This window comes from Plasmodium brasilianum, chromosome 1 (genome assembly GCF_023973825.1).
Source record: "Plasmodium brasilianum strain Bolivian I chromosome 1, whole genome shotgun sequence".
Taxonomy (NCBI): Eukaryota; Apicomplexa; class Aconoidasida; order Haemosporida; family Plasmodiidae; genus Plasmodium; species Plasmodium brasilianum.
Window position 1 is genome coordinate 355,551 of NC_090114.1, and position 24,788 is coordinate 380,338.

General features: G+C 25.4%; 2 protein-coding genes across 2 annotated transcripts; both read right to left on the reverse strand.

Annotated features, from left to right (window-relative positions):
- Nucleotides 1-459: 459 nt before the first annotated feature.
- MKS88_000421 (uncharacterized protein) lies at nt 460-12,618 on the reverse strand (the record flags this gene model as incomplete). Its single annotated transcript, XM_067215242.1, has 1 exon — nt 460-12,618. One exon carries the CDS (start codon nt 12,616-12,618, stop codon nt 460-462), a length of 12,159 nt encoding a protein of 4,052 aa, XP_067075661.1.
- Nucleotides 12,619-14,043: 1,425 nt separating this feature from the next.
- Nucleotides 14,044-23,430, reverse strand: MKS88_000422 (uncharacterized protein; the record flags this gene model as incomplete). Its single annotated transcript, XM_067215252.1, has 1 exon — nt 14,044-23,430. One exon carries the CDS (start codon nt 23,428-23,430, stop codon nt 14,044-14,046), a length of 9,387 nt encoding a protein of 3,128 aa, XP_067075662.1.
- Nucleotides 23,431-24,788: the final 1,358 nt, after the last annotated feature.

Consider the following 24,788-nt stretch of genomic DNA (forward strand, 5'->3'; position numbering starts at 1 on the left):
TTTTAAAGTGTTATAATATTTATTTTTGAGTTTTTCTTTAAATGTTCTTTAAAATTATTAAGATGTACAAACATAATAAAACAAACTTAAAATTAACAAACAGCAAAGAGTATTAAAAAAAAAAAAAAAAAAAAAAAGAAATACACATAAAAAACATACACACATATACATAGATAGATACATACAGATATGCACGTACACATAAATACACTTCCAACTCGTTCCGCTATCCCTTTTGCGTAAAAAATATGATGAAAAAATGCTAACAAAATTTTGCGCACTAACACTTTTTAAAATAAAATTCAACACTCCTTTAATTCTTCTTACTATTTAAGCGATACAATGGTATTGAAGGAATAAATTATTTAATATGTGACAGGAAAATAAATGTCGAAAAAAAAAAAAAAAACGTATACATACATATATATATATGTATATATATTCTTCATAATAAACATTTTAAATAATTTGTTTTAGCAAAGATTGAAGAGTGTTCCTTCTGATAATGCTAAATAGTTCATATATATATAAGTAAACCTTTGGTCTGCTTCCCTCTTCTAAGAAATGATATATTGTAATTAATTTATTTAAAAATATATAATAAAAATATTTGCTTTTCTTATAACATTTCGTATGAATCAAACATAATACACATAATATTATCTTTCTGTATAAATAATAATTTGAAAAGTGTGGAGATTTATTGTACGTTTCTTTTAATAGCTTTTTGTGTATGTCCATGTAATACATCTCAATTTTTTTGGAATTTTCGTCATCGGCGCCATTTACTTCACCATTATTTTCTCCTCCATTAATTTGTCCACCATTTTCGTCAACACCTTTGTGTTCCTTTCCTTCCACTTTGCCATATTGAGCTTCTTCACCACTAATTAACCGATTACGATCATATTGTGTTCTATCCCTTTTCAAGCGTTTCGAATTGCAAGTATTAAAATAATTATAAAGGATTACCACATTTTCAAAAAAAATCATCACTTCATTCATAATCAGACTTATGTCATCATTCACAAAATGTAAGTCTACAGATACATTTGTTGAAATTAGGTTATTAAATAAATTATTTTTTGATATTCCTTGATCATATAAACATGTACATATGTTAAACACAATATTAAATAACAAGTAGACATATTTAAGAAATGTTTTACATATATGTACGTTGTTCTTGTTAGTGTTCTTCAAACAAGCAATATCTTCTTTATTTAAATACTTTTTTTTATTATTATAATAAATAAATAGGTAGAAATATTCTTTATGAAATAAATTTATAAAAATATAATATAAGCTTCTACATAAATACCTTATAATTTTCATTAAATCGTAAAATATATTTAAATTATTACCTCTCAAACTACCATCTACCTTATTAATAAAAAGAATATTTCGAATTTTACAAGAAATAGATTTGTGAAAATTGTTAAACCAGAAATTCCATATATCAAATTTGTTATTATCTTTTTTATTCTTACAAATTATATTATATGCATTACTTAGTATAAATCTTTTAATTCTTTTCTTTTCTTGATTTAGTACCATATTCGTAAAAATATGATAGTAACTTATGCTTGGGTAAAATAAGTTAGACACTATATTATTTATAAATAAGGAAAGGCAAAAAAATACATCTGACGTTTTATCATAACTTTCTTTAAAAATGTACCCCATGATGTAGCGATTTCTCACCATATTTTCCATATGTGACAAAGAATACAAAAGATCACGACTATTCATATCATTTCCTCTATTTCTAAATGTAATATTATCCATACTACCACTCATACGGCTAATTATTCTGCTATCTATATTTCTTATCCTAGTGCTACTCTCTTTTTCCGTGATTTTGCCATTTTTTGTTTTAACTTCCTTTCCTGTGCAATTCTTTTCATGTATGAAAATATTTCCTACCTTTTCCACCCTATTTGCAGTAACGTCATTTGAGGTAGTTTTTGTACTTATGTTCTCTATATTAGAAGGAACATTCTCCTTTTTATACTCCGCTTCTCCATTCCCCCCAAAAAATCTATAATTAGAAATGGGTATTAGATCCCTTTTCATATGAAAAGTTATGGGAGCACCACTTTCTTCTAATAATACTATTTCCCTGTTAATAATATTCATGTAATACTTTTCATTTTCATTCATTAAATCGTAAAAGTTTAAGAGGGGAAACATAAAAGAAGAAGGAAAATGAAATGCTATTTCTTCTTTAAACAGTTTTTGGTGCATCATCGAATCTAGCCATAGGAGAATATTGTTTTGTGTAATTAGCTTAAGAACTAAATTTTTTTTAATGTAGTAGTTCACGTTGCAATTTGACCTGTTTGTTTTGTTAATATTTCCTCTATTATTATAATAATCAGCTACGTCCTTTTCCTTATAAAGATACAATTGTACGCTACTGTTCTCATTTGTGTTTCTCCATCCCTTTTCTTCTGTACTAACATGATCAGAGCAATGGTTTTTATTATTTTCATACTTAATGAAACCATTTTTGTAATTATTTCCATCTCCTTCATTACTTCTAAATAGAGGAGTCTCACCTTCAGCACACTCAAGCTTCATATATTCAATACATAGTACACTACTAGAGGTGATAAGCAAAATTAAAAACTTCTTTAGCAAATAATAATTTAAGTAATTATTAAAAAATAAGGATAAATAAATTTCGAAAATAGAACTATTATTTAAAACATTATACATGTTTTTTATGGCATTTTTATGATTTATCTGAATGTAATAAAATTTATCCATAACTTCCTTATTATTATTATTATTATTATTACTATTATTATTACCCCTATCCCTATCCTTCTTCTTAATTATTGTTTTTTCCTGGTATACATTTTCTCCTATCTCATTATCGGCCATTCCAAAATCACGCATCGTTATTCTACTGTTGATATTAGATGTTGCATAGAAACTTCTATCTATATATATCGTTTTGTTTTTCCGCTCAACATAAACTTCTTTATTATTATATGAGTCTTCCTTAAGGTAATTATTTTTTTCATAATAATATCGCTGACTCTTGCTTTTTGAGGAATACATGTTATCATTCGGATATTCTTCTACGTTTTCTATTCCGTTTTCCATTCTATTTTGTGCTCCACTTGCACCTTCACTTTCCCCCCCTCCATCGTTTTCTACATCTTCTTCTTTTTCAATATCTCCTTTCTTCAGATCATATCTTGAAGAGTAAAGAGCCTGGTTTGACATAATAAAAAAGTTAATGATATTTGAAGATATGTATTTACTCTTTCTAAATTGTCTATTTAAATATTCCTGAATAAAATAAACTGAAAAGGTTTTATTCCTAATCAAACTTTTCAAAGTGTCTACAAGATCCATTTTTTGAAAAATACCGTTTATTAAAAAAAAGGAATACGATGATACAAATGAATTAATAGAATACGAATGAGGATCTACTGAAAGTTTTAATTTCTTCATAAAAAAATATAAATAAAACATCTCTTTGAACGGAATTAGTAGCTTCCTATCCCTTTTGTTTTTGCACAAAATATTACTTCCCTTTTCTTCCAAAATAACACCACGCTTCTTAAAAGAAAGAATTTTCTTTCTAATTTTATAAAGAAAAAAAGAATTCTCTAACAACTGATAAAAAATAGATAATCCTTTTAAACTAATTATTCTAACTATTAAATCATTACTACTTAAGCAAAATATCAAAATTTTCAAAGCATTCAAAGAAAACGGTTTTAACCATTTTCCAAAAAAATCAATATCATTTAGAAGATACTTATTCAACACCTTTTTATAATTTTTCTTAAAATGATTTTCTTTCATTTTTCTTCCATATAATAAATCACTACTATCCACAATACAATAGGTATTTATTAAATCCATTACATTCATGTTCCTCTTCGAATTGCTATTACACTTATTGTTGTTATTTACTTCATCGTTAGTAGCAACATGACCAAGAGCAGTAGTTGAACAATTCATGTCTGTTTTTTCTTTATCATGTAAAATGTTCTCTACATTTATAAAGGTGTTACAGTTTTTATATATGTTATCTTCATATGGGCTATGTAAAAATAAGTACGTTCGAATTGTCTTCCCATAATATATCATATTTTTTATGTGATCCTTTTCATCCTTACTGAATAAATTTAAAACTCTTTCTGAGTTACTAATATTGTGAATTTGTTTAAATTTTATACAAAATTTACAACTCTCACTATTTTTTTGATTCTTCTTCAAATGATAAAAATGTTCTTTTTCATCATCATACGATATAAGATTTTTATCATTTCCAAATATACCATTTCTGGTACCAGAAAACTCATTTACATTTACATTATTATAACCGTCATCTACTATATTTCCATTCTTATGATAAAATTTGTCATAATAACTCTGCACACTAGCCATCTTATTGTACTGTTGCTGTTCCTCTTCCTCCTTGTTATTATTTTCATAATCTATATAAAAGTGAATATCTGGATACCTCTTTATATAATTTTTTATTTTTCTATTAATTTCTTGCATTTTTAATAAATCATAATTCAAAAAGATATTTTCACGATAGTATGTCGTGTATAAAATTCTAAAATGATAAAAAAAAACTCTCAGTTTCTCAGACATTAATATAAAGCAAAAAATTAATTTACTAACAATCATACATAGCAAAAATATGTAATCATACATATTATCCTTTAATTTTATTTTATGTGCCAAATAAAAGGTTTCCTTTTTCGTAAATTCATTTTGGTTTAATATGCAATACGGATTTTTACCACTGCAATCTTTTAAAAAAATTCCCTTTTCCATTAACTCAACCTTATTCTCATAATAATCATACATATCATCTTCTTTATTGTAAAATTCGTGTGAACTCTCTTGTGCAATATTGTTACAATAATAGTTACTCCTGTCATTTGATCCATTCCTACTTTCGTTGAAACCGCTACTTAAACCATTATTCTCATAATTATAGACGCTCTTTTTCATCCTACCACCTGTACAACATTCTTTTTCTCCTGAACTGTTCATATTGAAATAACTTAAAAAATCAAATTCTCTATTTTCAAATTTCTTACGTACATCTTCATTCATATAAAAATAGAGACATGTCTTGCTTAACATTCTTGGGTTCATATATAACCAATTATAATTATTATCATAATTTAAGTTAAATTCTTTAAACTTTAAAACCTCATCGATTAGATTATTGTTTAGTATATTGTCCATTGTAACTGATTTTAAATAATAAGACAAATCAACAAAAAAAATATTCCTTATATGAATATCTGTACATGTCAACGTATAATTGTACATGTTCTTCAATTCGTGGAATAAATTTTTATTTAATGTTTTTAAATATATATCTTGGCTTGCACCTTTATCTTTACATATGCGATACCATTCCTCGTAAAACATTTTTATTAATTTTAGTAGGAAAATTATTAGCATCTTTTCACTTTTTTTTTTTTTTTTTGGGGACTCTTTTACCTTTTTATATTTTTCTATTTGAGCTAAAATTAGTTTCTCTATATACACATCTTTAAAAAAAACATTGATCATATTTAAAACATCTAAATTTCTTAATTTCATATATTTAAACAGTAAAAAATATGAGTAGAATAGTATATACGTCCGCTTTCTCTTTTCTAAACTATTATCTTCCTCCTCACTAAACATGTATATATATTTTCGCATGACATTTTCATAATAAAAAACTTTTCTTTTCTCCTTTGGAAAAAAAGAAATATGAATCAGTAAGGAATAAATATATTTGTCTATTAACTTTTCTATATTAAATTTTCCCTTATTCTTGTTCAGTAAGTTAATTAGCAATACTAACATAAAGTCATAATCACTTCTTCTTTTTAAAGTGCCATTTATAAAAGATTTGTTATATTTCAAATAACGATTGCTACTCACATGCACCTCCTCACTGACTTTATCATATGTAGAAGCCCTCTTACCAGTATCCGCACTCCTATATCTATTTTTTTCATCATACCCATTTTGCAAGTTATAATTCTGATTAATTTGTTCACGATACAATGAAGATAATTTTACACAACTTCCTTTCCCCATTTCAGAATTAGGAAGTATTTCGCGTTCATTTTTTTTGCATGCCTTGTTATTAAACTGCGATTTTTCTTCTACTTCCACTTCTTTTACTTCTTCTTTTACTTTTTCTTCTTCTTGTTCGCTTTTTTTAAAATCTTTCAACAAAATTTTACAAGTAAAATAAACAATTCTTTCGTAAGACTTAAAAATATGCTCATCCCTTTTTATGTCATTTTTAAAAAAGTACCCATAAAAATAAAAAAAAATGATCTTGCACATTCTACGTACCATATATTTGTTATACTGCTTGAACAGTAATGTTCTCTTTTTTTTCTTACCCAATACATTGCCCAAGAAGAATAAAATTGATAAAACTATAAATAAACAATTTTTATTTTTTAATTTTTTGGTATTTAACAGAAGAAAGCTTATCATACGTTTTTCCTTTACATTTTCGTAAGCATAAATAATTCTGTTTATGTATTTCTCGGCCATGATGCTTGGATATTTCTTCTTCTGTAAATAGTACATCTTTTCATACGTTACATTATCTATAAAATGATTGTACTGATCATCAAAACCTGGAGGTCTATATTTATCGTTCATCAAATATAAAAATGCCATAATAATATAATTTTCTTTGCTTATACTATGTATATTTTTCTTCTTTAACGTGTTAATATTAGAACTTTTTACATAGTTATACATAATAAATACATCTCTTTCTCTGTCAATGTCCTTATAATTTAACATATATATACGATCATTCTTAATTCTCTTAAAAATGCAAGATGTACCTTTCTTATCATTTTTCATACTTAAATCGTGAAGCATAATTTTTTTTATAATATCATAATTAACTGACACACTATCTTCCTTGTAAATTGTTCTGCGGTACAATTTGCACAATGCGTTTGAAATATTCCTCATTTCGACATCCACATATTTATTTTTCATTATTATATTAATTAGCACAGTTATAGTATCACAAGTACTCTTATCGCAGATGCTGCCTAAACTTTTCTGCATACTTTCATTAGCCATATAACGTATAAAAAAGTTCGAAATGTGTTCTAAAAGAGAATTCTTTTTATTATTCTCACGGCTGTAAGTACTATTTCCCCCAATGCGTAAAATTTCGGCCTTATCATCATAATAATAACATTTGATTAACTTATTTATAAAACTTTCCTTTCTTTCTATTTTTTTTAATAAAAATAAAATCATGAAACAGGTTTTTCTTATAAAATGCTTGTTGTTTTTACTAGTATCTTCTTGTTGTAGGATAATATTCATCAAATATGTTAAATTTGTACTTACTAATTTTATATATTTTTCTTTTTTTAATCTAAAAAAATATACGTTTTTACACAAAAAACACAAATTAAGATTAACAAAATCGTAAAATGCTCCTACATTCATATCACATATATTTAGTAGCAATTCCAGTAACTTTTTGAATAACCCTTTTTTAAAAATTTTGATAAAGAGTAAAAACGTTCGTCTATTTAACTTGTTCACTTTTACGAAGTATTTATTTGAATAAAACGTCTCTTCATCTTGCTCTTCATTTTTTAATCGTAGGAAATGTTCTATATCGTCATAATTTCTATAACGTTTAATTAAAGAACAATAATTTGTACTTATATTCTCACAACGGTTTATGTACACTTTTAAAATTTCATTAATATTATATATTAAAAGAAGTAAGGTATCCATATGCACATTATCATTTTTATTTACATATGTGTAAATAACGAAATAATAATTAAATAAGATGTTCGTTAAATTGGACAAATTATAAAATACATCTTCCTCATGAGATACCTGCCATGCCACTTCACTTTCTTCTGCATTCCCCCTAGCTACATTAAGAATGAAATGATCATTTAAATAAATGCTTAGCATATTTTTGCAATTATTTAAGATTTTCCCAAAAGGCCTATCATATTCTGCTCCTTCATTATGCATTAAAATACAACCTTTTTTATTTTTTATAAAATTTTTTTTCATCAATTTCTTACTTTTTTTCTTGCATATTTTTTCTACTTTTGAAAGATATTCATGAGAACTCTTCCTATTTCTTTGAACATTTTTAATTTCTTTTAAAAATAATTTTACGTTTTCTTGAAATTTTAAAAACTTATTATATACTGCACCATGCTCCTCTATTTCGTTTTTATACGAAGAATGTCCATTATTAGCATTAGTCATAGGATTAAGCTTAATTCCCTGTTTGTTCAAAATAATATTTCCTGTGGTGTTGATAACTGCCGCCTTTTCAGTAGCTTCCAAATTACTACTAACTTCATATTGGGTAAATCCTTTCCTTCTTGTAAAAGAATAAAACAACTCTTCTACGGTCTTCTTATTTCTTAGCTTTTTATTAAAATTCAAATATATATATGGATTATGCAGTAATACACATTTAATATAATTTACATAATTTAGGTACACTCGTACAATATCTTTAACTGTGTAGTCAAACACGTTGTTCAAACTATTTTTTGAAATTTTTCCTTCCCTACTATCCTTAATGATTTTTAGCATTGGGATTCCATTAAGGACAAAATTTTGATTGTTTGAAAAAAAAAAATCGATTATTAAATTGAAAAATAACGAATTTTCACAGTTAAACATACTTCTCTTTTTTCCTCTACCTCCTCTTCTTTTTTCTGCTGCTACTGCATTTTGTCCTTCTTTTCGTGTTCTTTCAGCATCGTTGAAATTATCTAAGTACGTTAACATTGTTTTATATATATTAAAAAATCTATAAAAAACTGACAAGGCAACAACAAATTCTCGCAAAGAAGTTATGCTTCTTAAGAATTTAAAAAATATAAGTAAATCATCAAAATGGCTAGCATCGAAATGATTGGTTTTTTTTAGTATTCGAAACAAAAATGATTCTATGAAGTTGTAATGTTGTTCGTACTTTGCACATCTTTCGTGTTTTACCCATTTTTCGCATTTCCCATATTGCTTTTTTTCTTTTGTCTCTTTCTCTTCTTCCACTTTTTCCACTTCTCCGTCTTCCTTCCCGCTCTCAATGATTAACCTTTTTTTGTAGTATATGAAGATCAGAAATAAATTTTCTAACAAATTATAACCCTCAATGGTAAAATAGCACTTTTCAATAAACAGTTTAAGAAATACTTTGTATATATTATCGTTAATATTAATAAACAAGGTAAAATTCTCAATTTCTATTATTCCCCTTTTATTGTACAATTCGTGTAATAATTTTTTTTTCAGTTCACATTCGTCGAATAAATTAATAAAATTTTTAAGCAAAATAAAATGGAATGCCCACAAATTATGATTATCTATCTTAACATTATTTATGAAATAATGCAACCCTTCGAGAATATCACCTTCCTCGTTCTTTCCGTCATGTATTGTATTCAGAATTGTTTTTTTCTTAACATCTATGTTGAAAATATAATCATCTGATTCGGTGCCACTACTTGCACCATGAACTCTATTTAACTTCTCATACTCCTGATTTCTCCTTTTCGATTGTTTCTCTTTTTTATTGTTTAATACATCACCTGGAACATCTCTGGTTTTGATATTTAACAAATACTTGTTTATATATGCAACATCAAAGAGATAATACGAATATACCATATTATAAAAAGTGGTATCTAAATCTATTTTCACATTTTTCAATAAAATTGTTTTATTAACTCCTTTAGGTATTATTATAAAATCATCAAGTGATAATACAAACAAAGAAATGCACTTATAAGTTTCAAACACATAGTACAAGTAAGAAATTATAAAATAATTATAATAATGATGCTTATCTCTCTTGGTAAAATATTTTAACACATGATTCGTAACATGGATGGGGATAAAAAAATATATAATTTCTTGCAGTTTTTGATTATAATTTATCTTATTTTCAAAATGATATAAATAATCATTAGCTTGTTTCATATTCTGAATTAAAACATTATCATCATTTATTATTCCACTTTTATTATAACTATATATATTCGCTTTTTTTACATTTATATATAATTCTACAAGTATTTTATAATTTATCAGCTCTTTCCACAAATTTAAAAATTCCGTATTTCGCATAGCTTCACTGTTAATCCTTTTATAAATATATTTATAATGGTACTTATTATGCTTCTCATGCATATTATAATTATTTTCCCACTGTGCATCATCCCTATTTATACTATCAAGAGGAACGATTATTTCTTCTTCTAACGTGTGTAACGTGTTTTCTATTATCTTGTTATTTTTTTCTAATTTCGTCTTTTTCCTTTTTAATTCCACCCTTTCTTTTACATCTTCTTCATCACTTTTCATTTTTCTCTTTTTCTGACTTCTTGAAAAAACATTTTTCTTACAATCATTCCCTGTTTCATTTACATGATCATGTTCAGGTTCATATTCTCCTCTTCGGTTTGGGGAATCATTTATGGATTCCTTCTCACTAAATAAAAATAAGCTACTGGATGCTATTCTATTACAAAGCGCCGCTTTCTCCTTTTTTGTTTCTATTAACTGAAAATTGTATATGAAGAATATTTTATTTAACTCAATATAAAGGTTAAGAAATAAAAAGAGATAGAATCTACCCTTATAATAGCATGTGCGTGTTTTATCATCGCTATAATACATATTAATAAGATGCTGATATTTGTCTATAGTTTTTACAATGACATAGTGATTAATAACATAATTTAATTTTAAGTTCGTTAAAAAGGAGAGAATAGAATCATTCACTTTATTCGGAATACATTTTTCATTATTATAACCTCTGTTTTTTGAATCATCCATAGTGTAGTTATTGTCTTCATTCAAATGATGATTAATAAATAAATGCTTTGTTTCCCTAAGGCAGGAATATATGTATTCCTCTAAAATTTTAAAAATTAAACAAATAGAACGAATTTCTTTTTTTTTAATTTCCAAAGCGAAAAAGTCTTTTACCTGTACATAATTTATGTTTTGCACTTTTCGCAATTCTTCTACAATATCGCTACAATAATTAGTAATAACCCCTTCTGTTGTTTTTTTATTTTTGCCGTTTAACACTAAGAAGTACAGCGCTTTTTCTTCCTTCCTTTCTTGCTTCCCCTTTTTCCAACCCTCTTTCACTATTTTTTTCGTCTCGTGTGCTTTCCCCTCATTCACCTCTTCACAGGAAACCTTCAAAAGAAAAATGCATTTGTTATTAAACGTAGAATTCTTGTAAACGCTAGTAAATTTTTTACCCCTTAAGAAATTATTTAAAAAGAAAAGCAAAGTAAAATTGATATTATTCTGAACATCATTTAAAAAGGTGCTTAATAATTTTATTAGAAAAAGAAAAATATTAATATTTTTATAAGTTTCACTTTTCTTCATAATTTCATATAAACATAGGAGAATGTAATATTTCAACGTTTCATTGCAACATGTGTAATATATATCACATATTTCATTACATATATTAAAAAAGTTTTTATGCAAGTTATCATCTTTTGTACTAAATAAATAACAATATGTTAAATAAATTAAGATGGATATTCTTAAAAATTCAAAATCATTTTTTGTTATCTCTTTTTTCCCCTTTCTTTTTTTTCTATCTATTATGTCTTCTTTAAATATTTTACTTTTTCCATTCTTTTTTCTTATTAATATTTCGCTATAAAAATCACAATTTTGCATAATACTCTTAATACTCACACTGCTTAAACTATTCCTATTTTTATATACTAAATATTTATATAAAAAAACTAAGTCCTTCTCGAAGCTATAATTGCAAAAGAGGATCTCTTTTTCTATGAAAAGTTTGTTAGGAAGTAACCCTTCTTCTTTCATTGCTTCGTTTGTGTTTTCTTCAAATTCTGACTCTCTTTTATCATCTGTTATTTCACTTCTTTCGTCATTTATTCCATCATCTATAAAGTCATCGAACTCTTTAATATTTTCCTCTATATTATATAATTCATTTTTACGCTTCAGATCGGAAATTATTTGAATCTTTTCTTTTAATTTTATCAAATTTAATAACAATGATGAGGTTAAAAACAAATTATGAAACCTTTCATGGAATAATAAAAGATAAAAAATACAATTCAAAATAAATATTCTGTTATAGCAAAACTTATTTAAAATGATGACTTCTAAAAAGTTTAAAATTTCACAAAAAAATACACCCATATGGTGCAAAGTTTCTGATTTTTCGAGCTTCTCAATAATGTCAATTTTTTCCATTTTGTTATTTTGTTCATATCTACAAAATTGTTGAAACTTATTCCGAAGTACCCAACTTAATGTATAAAACACAATTTCTATATAATTCAAATTAACATCGCGCATAATTTTCGACAACTTTGTTTTCTCTACTTCAGCTGTTAATACATAAATAATTATATCTAAGTAATTATTATCTATTAATGTGTTGACACATATGTTATATTCATTATCAGAAAGGGCACAGTTATTTTTTATGAACAAACACAACTTCTTTATTCCATCCTGTATCTTTTTCTCATTCTTACTATTTAATAGAATACATATATCTTTCATTTTATTTTTGACAGCTGTCATTTTGCTTCTTTTCCGTTCTCTTAACAGTCACAGGAGTATATATATATATATATATATATATATACATGTAATATAGACTCATAAATAGGAAGCTCCCTAAATATGTATGTATATATGCCGTGCTATTTATACATATATAGAGAGTTCATAAGGCTTATAATGATATAAGAACATATGACATAAGGCATAATAGAGCGTATTTAAACTCTCCTCATATATAAAAAAAATAGATATATACTGATGTACTCAGTGAAAATGTTTTGTAATTCAACAAACTCTTTAACTATTTTCATTTAATATTGTTACAAACAAAAAACAAGCTTTTAGTAAATTTTTTTTTTTGCCTCCTAGCATATGTTTACATAGGTGAATGTTATGTATTTGCGTATATGTATGTATGTACTTATATATATATATATATATATATATATATGTATACTAGGATTATTTACATACCTAATGTGACGATGCCAAGCTTTCACGTTTTAATTATCTCTGTTAACAAATAACAAACTCAAATATTTAAAAGAAGCACATTCTATGCAACAACATTCGCGAAAACAAAAATTAAAAAATTAAAAATAAGCAACTGGAAATGAGAAAATTTAAAATAAATACATAGATGTAATAATAAATATAAATGAACATATATCTTTAAAACACAAAAAATTCAAATTTAAAAAAAATTATTCAAAAATGAAAAAAAGCAAACATGAAAATTAAAAAGTAACAACAAAAATATCTATGTTATTTAAACGGAAATAGTACAGATGCAAAAAAAAAAAAATTTTTTAAAAGGATGTAGAAGAAGTGATATAAATTTATATCTACATTTTTCTTAAGCGAGATAAAAATGAACAATAATTTTAATTAGTTCAAAATTTGTTACAAAAAAATTGTCACGTTCTTTTAAAAATATTACATCAAATATTTACATGCGACAAATGATCCTTATAAAAGGTTTCCTTTGAAACTTGTTTTATTCATACGTGTACCAATAATATACACTTGTATATGTATATATATTTTTTTTTTTTTCCCATTCATGTACAAGATGTCCCCTTTTGCAAAACGTTACTGTACTTATTTTTTTGCACATGATTTATTACACGAAAAAATACATAGGCGTATATACTTCATTTTTTCTGTTTCTAAAGCACTTACATATACACATATGCGCATCCATGTAAACATACAAATATAAAAAAATACATACTTAAGTATATATGTCCATTTATAAGCATGAATATATACACATCCATATATAGCATGCGTAAAATCATATATGCCCCTTCAAAAAACAAATGAAATTTTTTTACATAAGGCATCAAAAAAACAAATTACCTACAAAATACTTAGGATATATATAAAATACACGCACAAAATTATTTTATTATAATATAACCAAAAGTGCTATTACTATAGTCATGAATACTTATTCACAAAATCTTCTGATAGGAAATTTATAACCTTAAAAAGGAAATGATTTTTATTATCGGGAAAAAAATATTCTGAATTATTCAGAATAATGCTTTTGGGAAAAATCATAAAAAACAAGATTAAATTTTTAAAAAACATCCGTAACAAGTGAAAATGATTAACGAAATCATTCCTATAACTATTTTTATGAACGCAATTTTTGTTAAACGCATTTTTATCGAATAATATATTCTTGATATCTTCACTTAAAAAACTTATATTTGCTATATACAGTTCATAATTATTTAAACAATGGGACCTACTTTTTAAATAATTAAGCAGAGTGTTATCATATAGTAATGTTTTCTTTTTTTTTTTCTGTTTTTGATCAAATAATAATTTTTCCATGCTATTTTCATCCTCTGACGAATCTGACATAGGGGTATCATAATCATACAAATTTTTGCCATGCTCCTTCTGTTTCTTATCAGATTTTTTATTTTTATGGAATAGTTCACCAAAACTGTGCGTGACAATATTTTTGTTTAAATTTAATTCGAAAAATGTGAAGACATCTTTCATAAATAAGGGAACAGTCAGATATTTTGAAAATATTTCATAGTCAAATGAAACAAAAGAATTATCTTCTATATTTTTGTTAAAAAAATTATTATTATAATAAGAGTCATCGATAATATCCTGATTATATAAATATCTACTAATATCCTTATAATTTAAAGCATGTATATCATAATGTTTAATAAAGAAATCTTGTTTTTCGCTTTTGCGGAAATGGGAAAGCAATTTGTTATATTTTTTTGACAACTCTGTACTTCTTTCATTATTTTTAATCAAATAATATATTCCTAATTTTTTTAAAAAAAAAAATTCTTTTTTTAAAATTATTTCGTCCACTAAATTACTTTCCTTAAGTAGCTTATTTTTTTTACTTCGAAAGGAATTTCTCATTTTTGTTCTTACAAATTCTTCTTCAATGATAAAAAATATTTTTGCACTTTCGTCTTCCTCTCTCACACATTGTTTCTCTACCATTCCTTTAGTTGTTGTTATACCATTATCACTATGCTCCTCTAGTTTTTTGCTCTCATTATTTATGTTATTATTCCCATTATATTCAAAAATTCTGCTCCTTACACCTTCATGGTTTAAATTACAATTTGCCTTTTTTATTCTTGAGCTCTGTTTTTCTTCCCTCTTAATTGAAAAAGAAATATTCATTTCTACGCTAGCTAAAAATTTACCAATGTTGTCAATTAAATCGTTTGTAACATAAAAGTTGTACAAAACGTTGTTAATAAAAAATGAACTATTACTACTTTTCATGGAAAATAAAACAAAAGAAGAAATTATTATATAGAGATAATCCTTATTAAGCTGGCTAACATTACACATTGATAATAAGTTTTCTAATATTTTCTGTTTCTCATTAAAATGAGAATATATGTATGATAAATAAATACATTCTTTAATCAAGAAAATATTTTGAAAATACTCAGTTAACTTGTTATAATTAAATTTTAATGTTAACACGCTCTTGTTATTATTACTACAGTATTTTTCCTCAGCACAATAAAAGTCTTGTATATTTTCTTTAAATGTAAAATTATACTTAAATACATGAAATAACATTTTGCTTTTAATTATATTTAATTTTTTGAACGGTTCCTTTAATTTTAATATAACATATCCTTGTATTAGAATTGGAAAATCTTTTATCATCTCATCAATGTTTATTTCCTCATGTAGTTTTTCTTTAATTATTATTTTACACAAGCAAAATAAAAAGTCACTTATACATAACATAACATTGAGCGGGATATCTACATAAGTGCGTTTATATAGATTGATATTGTCCTTCGTCTGTGCGCCTCTTATAGGAACAGTATCTTCCCGATTAATTTCTCCTTTGTTTTTTGAGGAATTATTTAACATCCTCCTATCTTTTGCATTATATTTCTCCTCTTTTTTCACCTTATTACATTCTCTTCCACTCTTTTCACTTAGCATTTTCTCCTGTAGGATCCTCTCTGGTAACACTTCCTCCCTTTTCACTATCTCACCGCACCCATATAACGTGGAATGATTATAATAATTTTCCCTATATACAGTTAAGACCGTTTCGTTAAGAACAGTAATAAAGGAATATTTTATATAAGATAATAAATCATAGTAGTTCTTTCCATCCTCCTTATCCCCCTCACCATTTCTTACAATTTTATATATTCTTTTTAATAAAATTTTTAAAACTGAAATAGCGTAAATCCATAGGGAGGCGTCTTGATGAAACAGCTTTGCATTTTTCAGGATGTTCAAAAAAATGAATTTAATTTCTTCCTTCTTAATTTTTTTAATATTAATTATATTTTTAATAAACATGTATTTTTCATATGTACTGAAGGTATTAAAATAATTGCTGATGATACAAAAAATATGACTATAAGAATTACTAAATGCACTAAAAATTGTGAAATAATTAAATATACTAATTCTACATTCGTATAATAATTGAACCCTTTTTATGCACTCCTTATAAATTTTATAATAACTTTTTATATTATCATTTATATTTTCCATAATTTTTAATATTAACACATCTAATATTATGTAATGAATTTTTATGAATTTGCATATATATGAATACAAATTCTGAATATTGTTCTTTATCTGAACATCAAATTTTATATAATTTATTAATTTCATTATTTTCAAAAAGTTATTTAAATAGTCATATAATTCATCGCTAAAAAAGTTTAAGTAACTCATAGTATTTTCCTTATTATCAAATGACATATTCAATTTTATATCTTCATATTCTTTGTCCCTATTTAATGAAAATGTATCTATGTCTAAAAGTTTGCATGTTTTTAAAAAAGTTTTCAAATAATTTTCAATACTTAACAGGTGTGAAAATACGTTATACAACATATGTTTTTTATCTAAATTTTCAATTTTAATTAAAGAGTCATTTAATTCTTCATAATATTTATAACAAAACATGTACAGAAGTACTAAATTGGTATCATGATCATTCACTATAATATCGGTATTCAACTTGTAGTTGTTATTATTATACGCAAAAAGGTTTTCATCACTAGTCAAAATTCCCTTCGGCTTCAACTTCTCGATCTGCTCCTGCTCCGGCTGCTCTCCCTTCCTGTCTTCATTATATTGAGCATTTTTATCGCCGAAAACACCCCCATTTTCAATTTCATCCTCCGACTCGCTAGTATTTGCTAAAATTCTATTTGTTGTGTTTATGCATTTTTTTATTTCAAAATCTTTCTTTATAAATCTGTTTATAAATAATATAACCATATTGCAGCATTCGTAATTATTAAAATAGTCAGACGAAATATATTCCCCTACAATTTTTAATCCTATTAAAGAACAATACGAAATCAAGCTGATATATTTGTCTTCTAATTCGTCGAAATATTTCACTATAATTTTCTGTAAATTATTCAATATAAACCCTACCGCTCCTTTCACACTCTTGCAGCAGTTGTTACTAGTACTATATCTTTCACCACTAATGTTATTACTAATGACGTTACTCGTATTGTTACTCGTATTGTTACTCGTATTGTTACTGCTTCCAATATTACTACCATCATTCGAATTACTTTGCTCATACGTAATACAACCAAAATTCTCTTTATAATAAAATGATACGAAGCGATAAATGGTGCATAAGGCGTATACAACATATTTTGAGTTAAACACATGATTACTGCCTATACGTGTTATAAGAAGTTTCAAAGTGCTTGTTATTTCGTACATACTAATTATTTTTTTTATATATAAATACATTAAGATGTTCGTTACACTAACTATAACGTTACTAATTTTCTTTTGCAGCGAATTTATTATAATATGGTAAATATCCTTTACCATGTGATCATATTTACTGTTGTTATAATGTTTATATAAATAAAAGCATAAGTTACTCAAAGAAATAAAAAAGTAGAAATTATCATCATTATTCAACTCGTGTGTATCATTCGAATTCGTATTTTCTATGTATGAAAGATCATTATTTAACTTATTTTTATTATTATAATCTTCCCTTATATTTTCCTCTAACCTAATAGAAGAAGTATTTCCATTGTCATAATTTAATATACATTTCAAATTTTCCTTATGTACTTCCAATATAGCAGTAATATGAGAACTACTTACATCAGTATAATTACAACACGAACTTAAACAAAATAAAAGAATGTTTTTAATGTACTTATCTGATATTTCTTTAAGCAAATTCGTTAAGAAGTTATAAAAATTTGGTATTTGAGAAACATTCATATGCACATAATTTAAACAAAGAAAAATTATTATCATTTCGTTTTTACTCACATTTAATTTGGTATCATTATCTTTCATATAGATATCGACTCGTTTGTAAAAAAAATCTAAAATTTCATTTATATCATTGTTATGTTTACATAATATGCTAAGTAATGGGTAAAATACATGTATATTTATATTCTCTTCAAAAATCATGCTTTTTATTTCTTCATATATATTATTACAAATAATTTCATAAGTTGAGTTCATACTTTTATCCTTCCCCTTTTCCTTTATCACATTAACGACATTACTTTTGCTTGTATTTACCATGTTAATTCTGGTGGTACCCCCCAACACATTTTCATCTCCGTTCGATTCATCATCCATCGAATTATCCTTCCCTCTTGTCTTGTGGGTATGGTGTAAAATGAATTCTTCCTTATTTTCTATTTTGTTCTTTAATTTTTGAAAAAAACAGTCTACTATGTAAAAAAATAAAGAAATATAATGAACATTAAAAAAGTGCAAATTTTTAAAAATTAAAATTATCTCTTGAATGTTTTGAAATTTATCACTAAAAAGTAATTTAATGTAATAATTAAAATTTGAATTTTTGTCATTTTTAATATTTGCATTAAATAGCTTGTACAATACCCTTATTAAATGATTATTGTTGTTACTGTTCATGTTTTTTAAATGATACAAAGAAAGATTACTAATTTCATCTTTAAGAATAACTTTTTGTAAATTTTTGTAAATGTTATTCTCAGATTTACATTTTAAAAAAGACTTATGCACAAAATGTTTATCAAAATATAAGTTCATTAAGTCTTTTTCTTCATGCATGTTTAAATTGAACATCAAATTATTATTCACACTGTACACTCTGTTTGTGCTATTGTCTAAACCTGTGTTATTGCATTCCTTTTTTCTATTTTCATAATAAGCAATAGTATCTTGACCCTCTACTTGATAATTTTTGTAATATATTAAATATATGGATGACAAAACATTAATCACTTCTTCCAAAATTTTTTCATTATTTAGGCTTAATAATTTTGAAAAATCTTTAAAAATATACTTTATTTTAGAGTGATATAAAATATCGTACTGCTCATTACACACCGTATCTTTTTTATACACCAAATTGTTGATATAATATCTTGTGAATATAATGACGGACGAAATTATGTTTGTGCTGTATGTATTAAATTCATTATAATTCTTATTTTTTAGAAAATTTTTTTTCAATAAATTATAAATAATTTCAAATTCTACATATTTATTCATTGATAACACAATTAAAATTAGTATGCTTATTTTTATTATACTATTTTGTATCTTATTATAAAAATTATTATAAATAACTTGGTTCTTATATTTACGGAAATATATGTTTATTAATTTAATAATACTATTTATGTAATTACTAACGTTGTAATATCTGCTTATCTTTAGCAAAATCAAAACGTTCTTAAGGTCACAAAATATATTTATATCTTCCTCCAAGCAATTCACAAGTTTTTCATTGTAATTCGTTTTAGTGTTATTAATGTTGTCCTTATTATAATCATCATTTACGTTGTTATTCATTCGATTAGAAGATGCTGCGTAGTTACACTGATCATCATCATCTGTACCCTGTTGTACGTGAAGAGTACTTTTTTCTACATATTTGAAATATTTACTCATTATGTTCTCATTGCTGTCAATTAATTTATCATAGAAATATAAAAGATAAAGCGTGTTGAACATACCGTCGTACGAAAAATCGGTATCTATGATATTATTTTCGTCTACATTATATGATCTAATAAGACCGTCCTTAACATGTACATTTGCACTCACATTTGCATTTACTTTTACATTTCCACATACGATTAGGTATCCACTTCCTCTTCTCGAATCATCCGTTGAGGGCTCTCCTTTTTTCATTTTACTACTTCCCTCACTCAGTAAAATGTAAATACAATTGTAAATAACCGGAATATTATTATCACTACAACCAATTTTCGATAAGACATGCAGAATTAAACTTCTTATCACAAACATATAATACACATTTCTTTGATCACTTGGAATGTTTAAGCACTTTCTTATTTTAAAATCTCCATTAATATCTATAGAATGATTCTCATATGACATATTATATATGAACAATAAGGAAGGAAGCAATTTTAGCAACTCAGACGGATTTATTAAACAGTAGTAAGAAATAAATTTAAAAACAAAAAATAAATTGTACTCAAATAAGGACAAGATCAACAAATTTATATATATATATGTGCATTTTGATATATTCTCATTTTTTAAATTTTCAAATGTGTTAATGCACAATTTTGTATGCACATTTAAGAGGGCATTCAGCTGGTAAGTTATCTTCTTAATATTTACACAGCAAAAATAGTCATTATATTTCGTACATAATTGAAAAAAACATATTAAATATATCAAGTCAATGTGCGTAAATATATCATATAAATAAAATAATATATTATTTAAGCACAGGATGTTAAAAAGATCTTCTTCGCAAAAATCATGCACTTCGCTGATTAAGTACCTCACCTCTTCCCTTATGTTTTCCATTATACTGAAGCATCGTCCATTCACGTCATCTCCATCGTTGTTTTTACTATCACCATCACTTCTTTCGTCATTCCTTTTGTTAATGCGTTTGTCATTGCTTTCGTCATTGCTTTCGTCATTGCTTTCGTCATTGCTTTCGTTATTGCTTTCGTCATTGCTTTCGTTATTGCTTTCATCGCTGTTCTGACTGCAATTCTGCTTGCTGTTCTCGGCATTATTTTTGATGCTTCCCCCGCTGCATCCCTCGCTTCCTCTCTCCACGTTGATGTTCGCATTTCCCCTACCCTTTTGCATCATTCTCTCCTTTTTTCTCAAAAAGTCCAGGAAATGCCTATAATAATTTTTAAAGAATAACATCCATTTATTTTTTAACTTTGTTGAGAGCCTCATAACTTTGTCATTTACATTATTCAAAACAAGGTCATCTTTTTTCCTCAAGTTGTATTCAAGATTTATAGGAATTATTAAAAATAATAAAAGAGGAGATACGTTGAATTCAAAAATGTTTATCCCCAAAATATTACAAGGGTCAATTCTTTTTTCGTCTTCCCATCCAATACTGTTATGTGTAATATCAATATCATAATTTTTTTTTTTTTTCACAACTGCATTTTTCTTAAACATTTTTGAGTTTCTTATCCCGTCTCTCTTCGCCTTATCAATAAATGGTTTGCTATCCACATCAAAAGGAGAATTTACATTATCATCTAAACTAACTACATTCTTATTGTTGTTTTCCTCTCTGCTACTATTATTCATGTTCAATGACCTTTCACCCAGTTCTTCGCATAATACCACATTTTTGTAATAAATTCGCAGCAAAATATCTAAACATTTTAAAATATATATAACCGTTTTATTGTTGTCAATATTTAAGTTGTAGAATATTAAGATTAGCAGGAATACTATCGTTTTTATAATATGATGAACTTTCTTATTCAACAAGTGTCTCTTTTTTTTTAATAAATAAAAAAAATTTTTAACTAGCTCATTTAAGCATCCATTTACGTAACTTATATCGTAAATCTTTAGTGCATAGATTAGTAGAAATATAATAAAATGTTTGATCTTTCTCTCCTCAATTTGTTCTTTATACATTTGCATACACCTACCATTATTTAGCTGTTTACTCCTTTTGTTTTCATTGTATTCTGATTCGTTTTCACCTATCCCAATTATTTGAAAATCCCCATCATTTTCATCGCCATCATACAATGTAACGTCCTCCTCGCAGCTTGTTCTATCATTTTCATCATATATTCCTGATTCACTTTTTTCACATTCAAGATATTTGACATGTTCAATTTTTCTACCCCTTCTACAACATCTCTCATCATTTATAAAAAGGGAATGCCTTAAATTAGATTTATTAGTTGAGCATAATTTACCTAAAATTACGTTCATGCATAACATCATATTGTACGTATTGTACACATTTCGAAGATTTATTAAACAAAGAATAATGGCATAATTATACAAGACTTCATTTTTATCAATTACCTCATTATTTAAGAATATATTATAAACTGTACTTAATTCAAATTCTTCACAGTGGCAAATAATTTCTTTAAATATATTAAAAATGTGTTTACATACTTTTTCTATATTTGTTGAGGTTAATTTTTCTATTTTCTCTATAAATATATAAAATATATTTTTTACAAAACTTTTATCAATGGTAATTAATTTTTTTAAAATGCTCAGGTAATTAGTATAATTAATGTTATTAATATAATTAATAGACTGATTTCCAGACTTTCCCCCTACTCCTTCTTGTGGTTGTTCTTTTGAATGCATTAAATAGCTTTTTTGAATATCTTTTGCATACTGAAAAACCCTATTTTCACTTCGTTCATCATCTATGTCGCTTTGACGGTCAATGCTCGTAATAAAAAGTTTAAATATTGTTTCTATTAAAATGTTTACTAAATCGTCATTGCAAATTACACGTTTGGTGTTATTATTTCTAGCACTATTAATTCCATTATTACTACTTCTATTATTTCTATTATTTTTAACCTCAAAATCTACATATATCTTATCTATCAAATAATTTATATGCACATAATTTTTTAAAACACAATTGCAAATATACTGAAACAGTATTTTCTTAGAATTTATAAATTCCCTACTGTAACTACATACATTTTTTTTTTTTAACAAAAAATAATAGGCATCTTCTTCATTTATTTTTTCTATATTTTTATTTTTAACATGTACTTTAAACTGTTTAGCAAAACTTGACTTATTCTTCTTCTCAGCATTTAAATTTAATTCCTTACTTTTATTTAATATATTATAATTAAAAAGAAAATTTTCATTACAACAATAACTATTCTCATCTAGGAATATGTCAATCAGTTCTATCGCTACATGGTTATCTTGTCTCCTACAATTTTTATCAATCGCACTTAAATTTTCAAGGAGTAAATTTTCATTTTGTAAATATTTTATACCTTCGATAATCTTCGCATGCTTCTTTTGCTCTTTATCGTTCATATTATTTATTCTTTTATTTGCTCTACACCGCGCTTTGTGCTATGGTGCTCTCTTGAGTTGATACTGTATAATATACCACTGTATAATGTTGTGTAATACTGCTTCAAGTAATGTGTATAGAGTTGTTATATATAACTTCAACTCATTTACTAAAAAATTATAAAAACTGAAGAAAAACCTACTCCTCTCTGACGGTAAGAATTTCTTTTTTCCCTCACTCTTAAATAGCATGAGGGGAAATAACCAACAGACTATTCAATAGGGTATGTACATGTATATATGTATATACCAGAATGAATACGTATATATGAATAAATTGGGGTATATCGCAGTATTGTTTTAACTCTTCAATTTTTAAAGTGTAAAGCGCTTATTTTATAATTAAACAATTGCATATTTTGTACGTCTATGTGCGGGCAGTTGTATCTATACCATTATATGTTTTTTTTTTTTTTTCATTTTCTTTTTTTTCTTATTTTACTTTTTTTTTTTTTTTTTTTTTTTTTTTTTTTTTTTTTTTTTTTTTTTTTTTTTTTTTTTTTTTTTTTTTTTTTTTTTTTTTTTTTTATCTTATTTTACTTTAAATTTCATTTTTTTTTTGTGCTGTAACACATAATTTTTTAAGCAAATAATAAACATTTTGCTAGTGCTATTTTTTTCTTTTTTGCATGAAAAAGTATTTAGTTCTTATGCACTACGCAGCCTATTTCATAATATTCCAGTTTTTTGCGCATAAACAAATTAGAGTGGTCTTCTTATATTTAATTTGTTTCCTTTTATTATATTTTCATTTTATTTCATTTTTTTTTTTTTTTTTTGTTATTTTGAAAACTCACTTTTACCATTGCATATAAGCTGTTTATATATGTACGGAAACTTCTTTCTGAATACTAGCTTAAAGTGATACTAATTCCTGTTGGTGGATATGAAGGGTTTTCTAGATATGGCGTTGTAGGCCCATAAATATATATAAATATATATATAAATATATAAATATATATATATATATATATATTTAAATGTACATATGTAAACCTTATTTTATTTTTTTTTGACTTGTTTAAAGATCTGAAAATTAGCAACATGTTATCTTTTCTATATGATTGTTAAAAAAGACCACTTATATATTTAGTTTAACGCACTTACATTATTTTTTCCAATTTTATGTGTTAATAACTATTGAATTTTTATTTGTTGTGTACAGTTTATTCAATAATATCTTCAGTTATTATGTTAAATCAGTTAATAAGTTTTCAGAAATTGGTATAAGGAGATTTACAAATTCGTGGTAAAAAGATGTCTTAACATATTTTGTGTTACTAATTTTGTCATTTTTTCTGTATATTGTTATCGTGCTA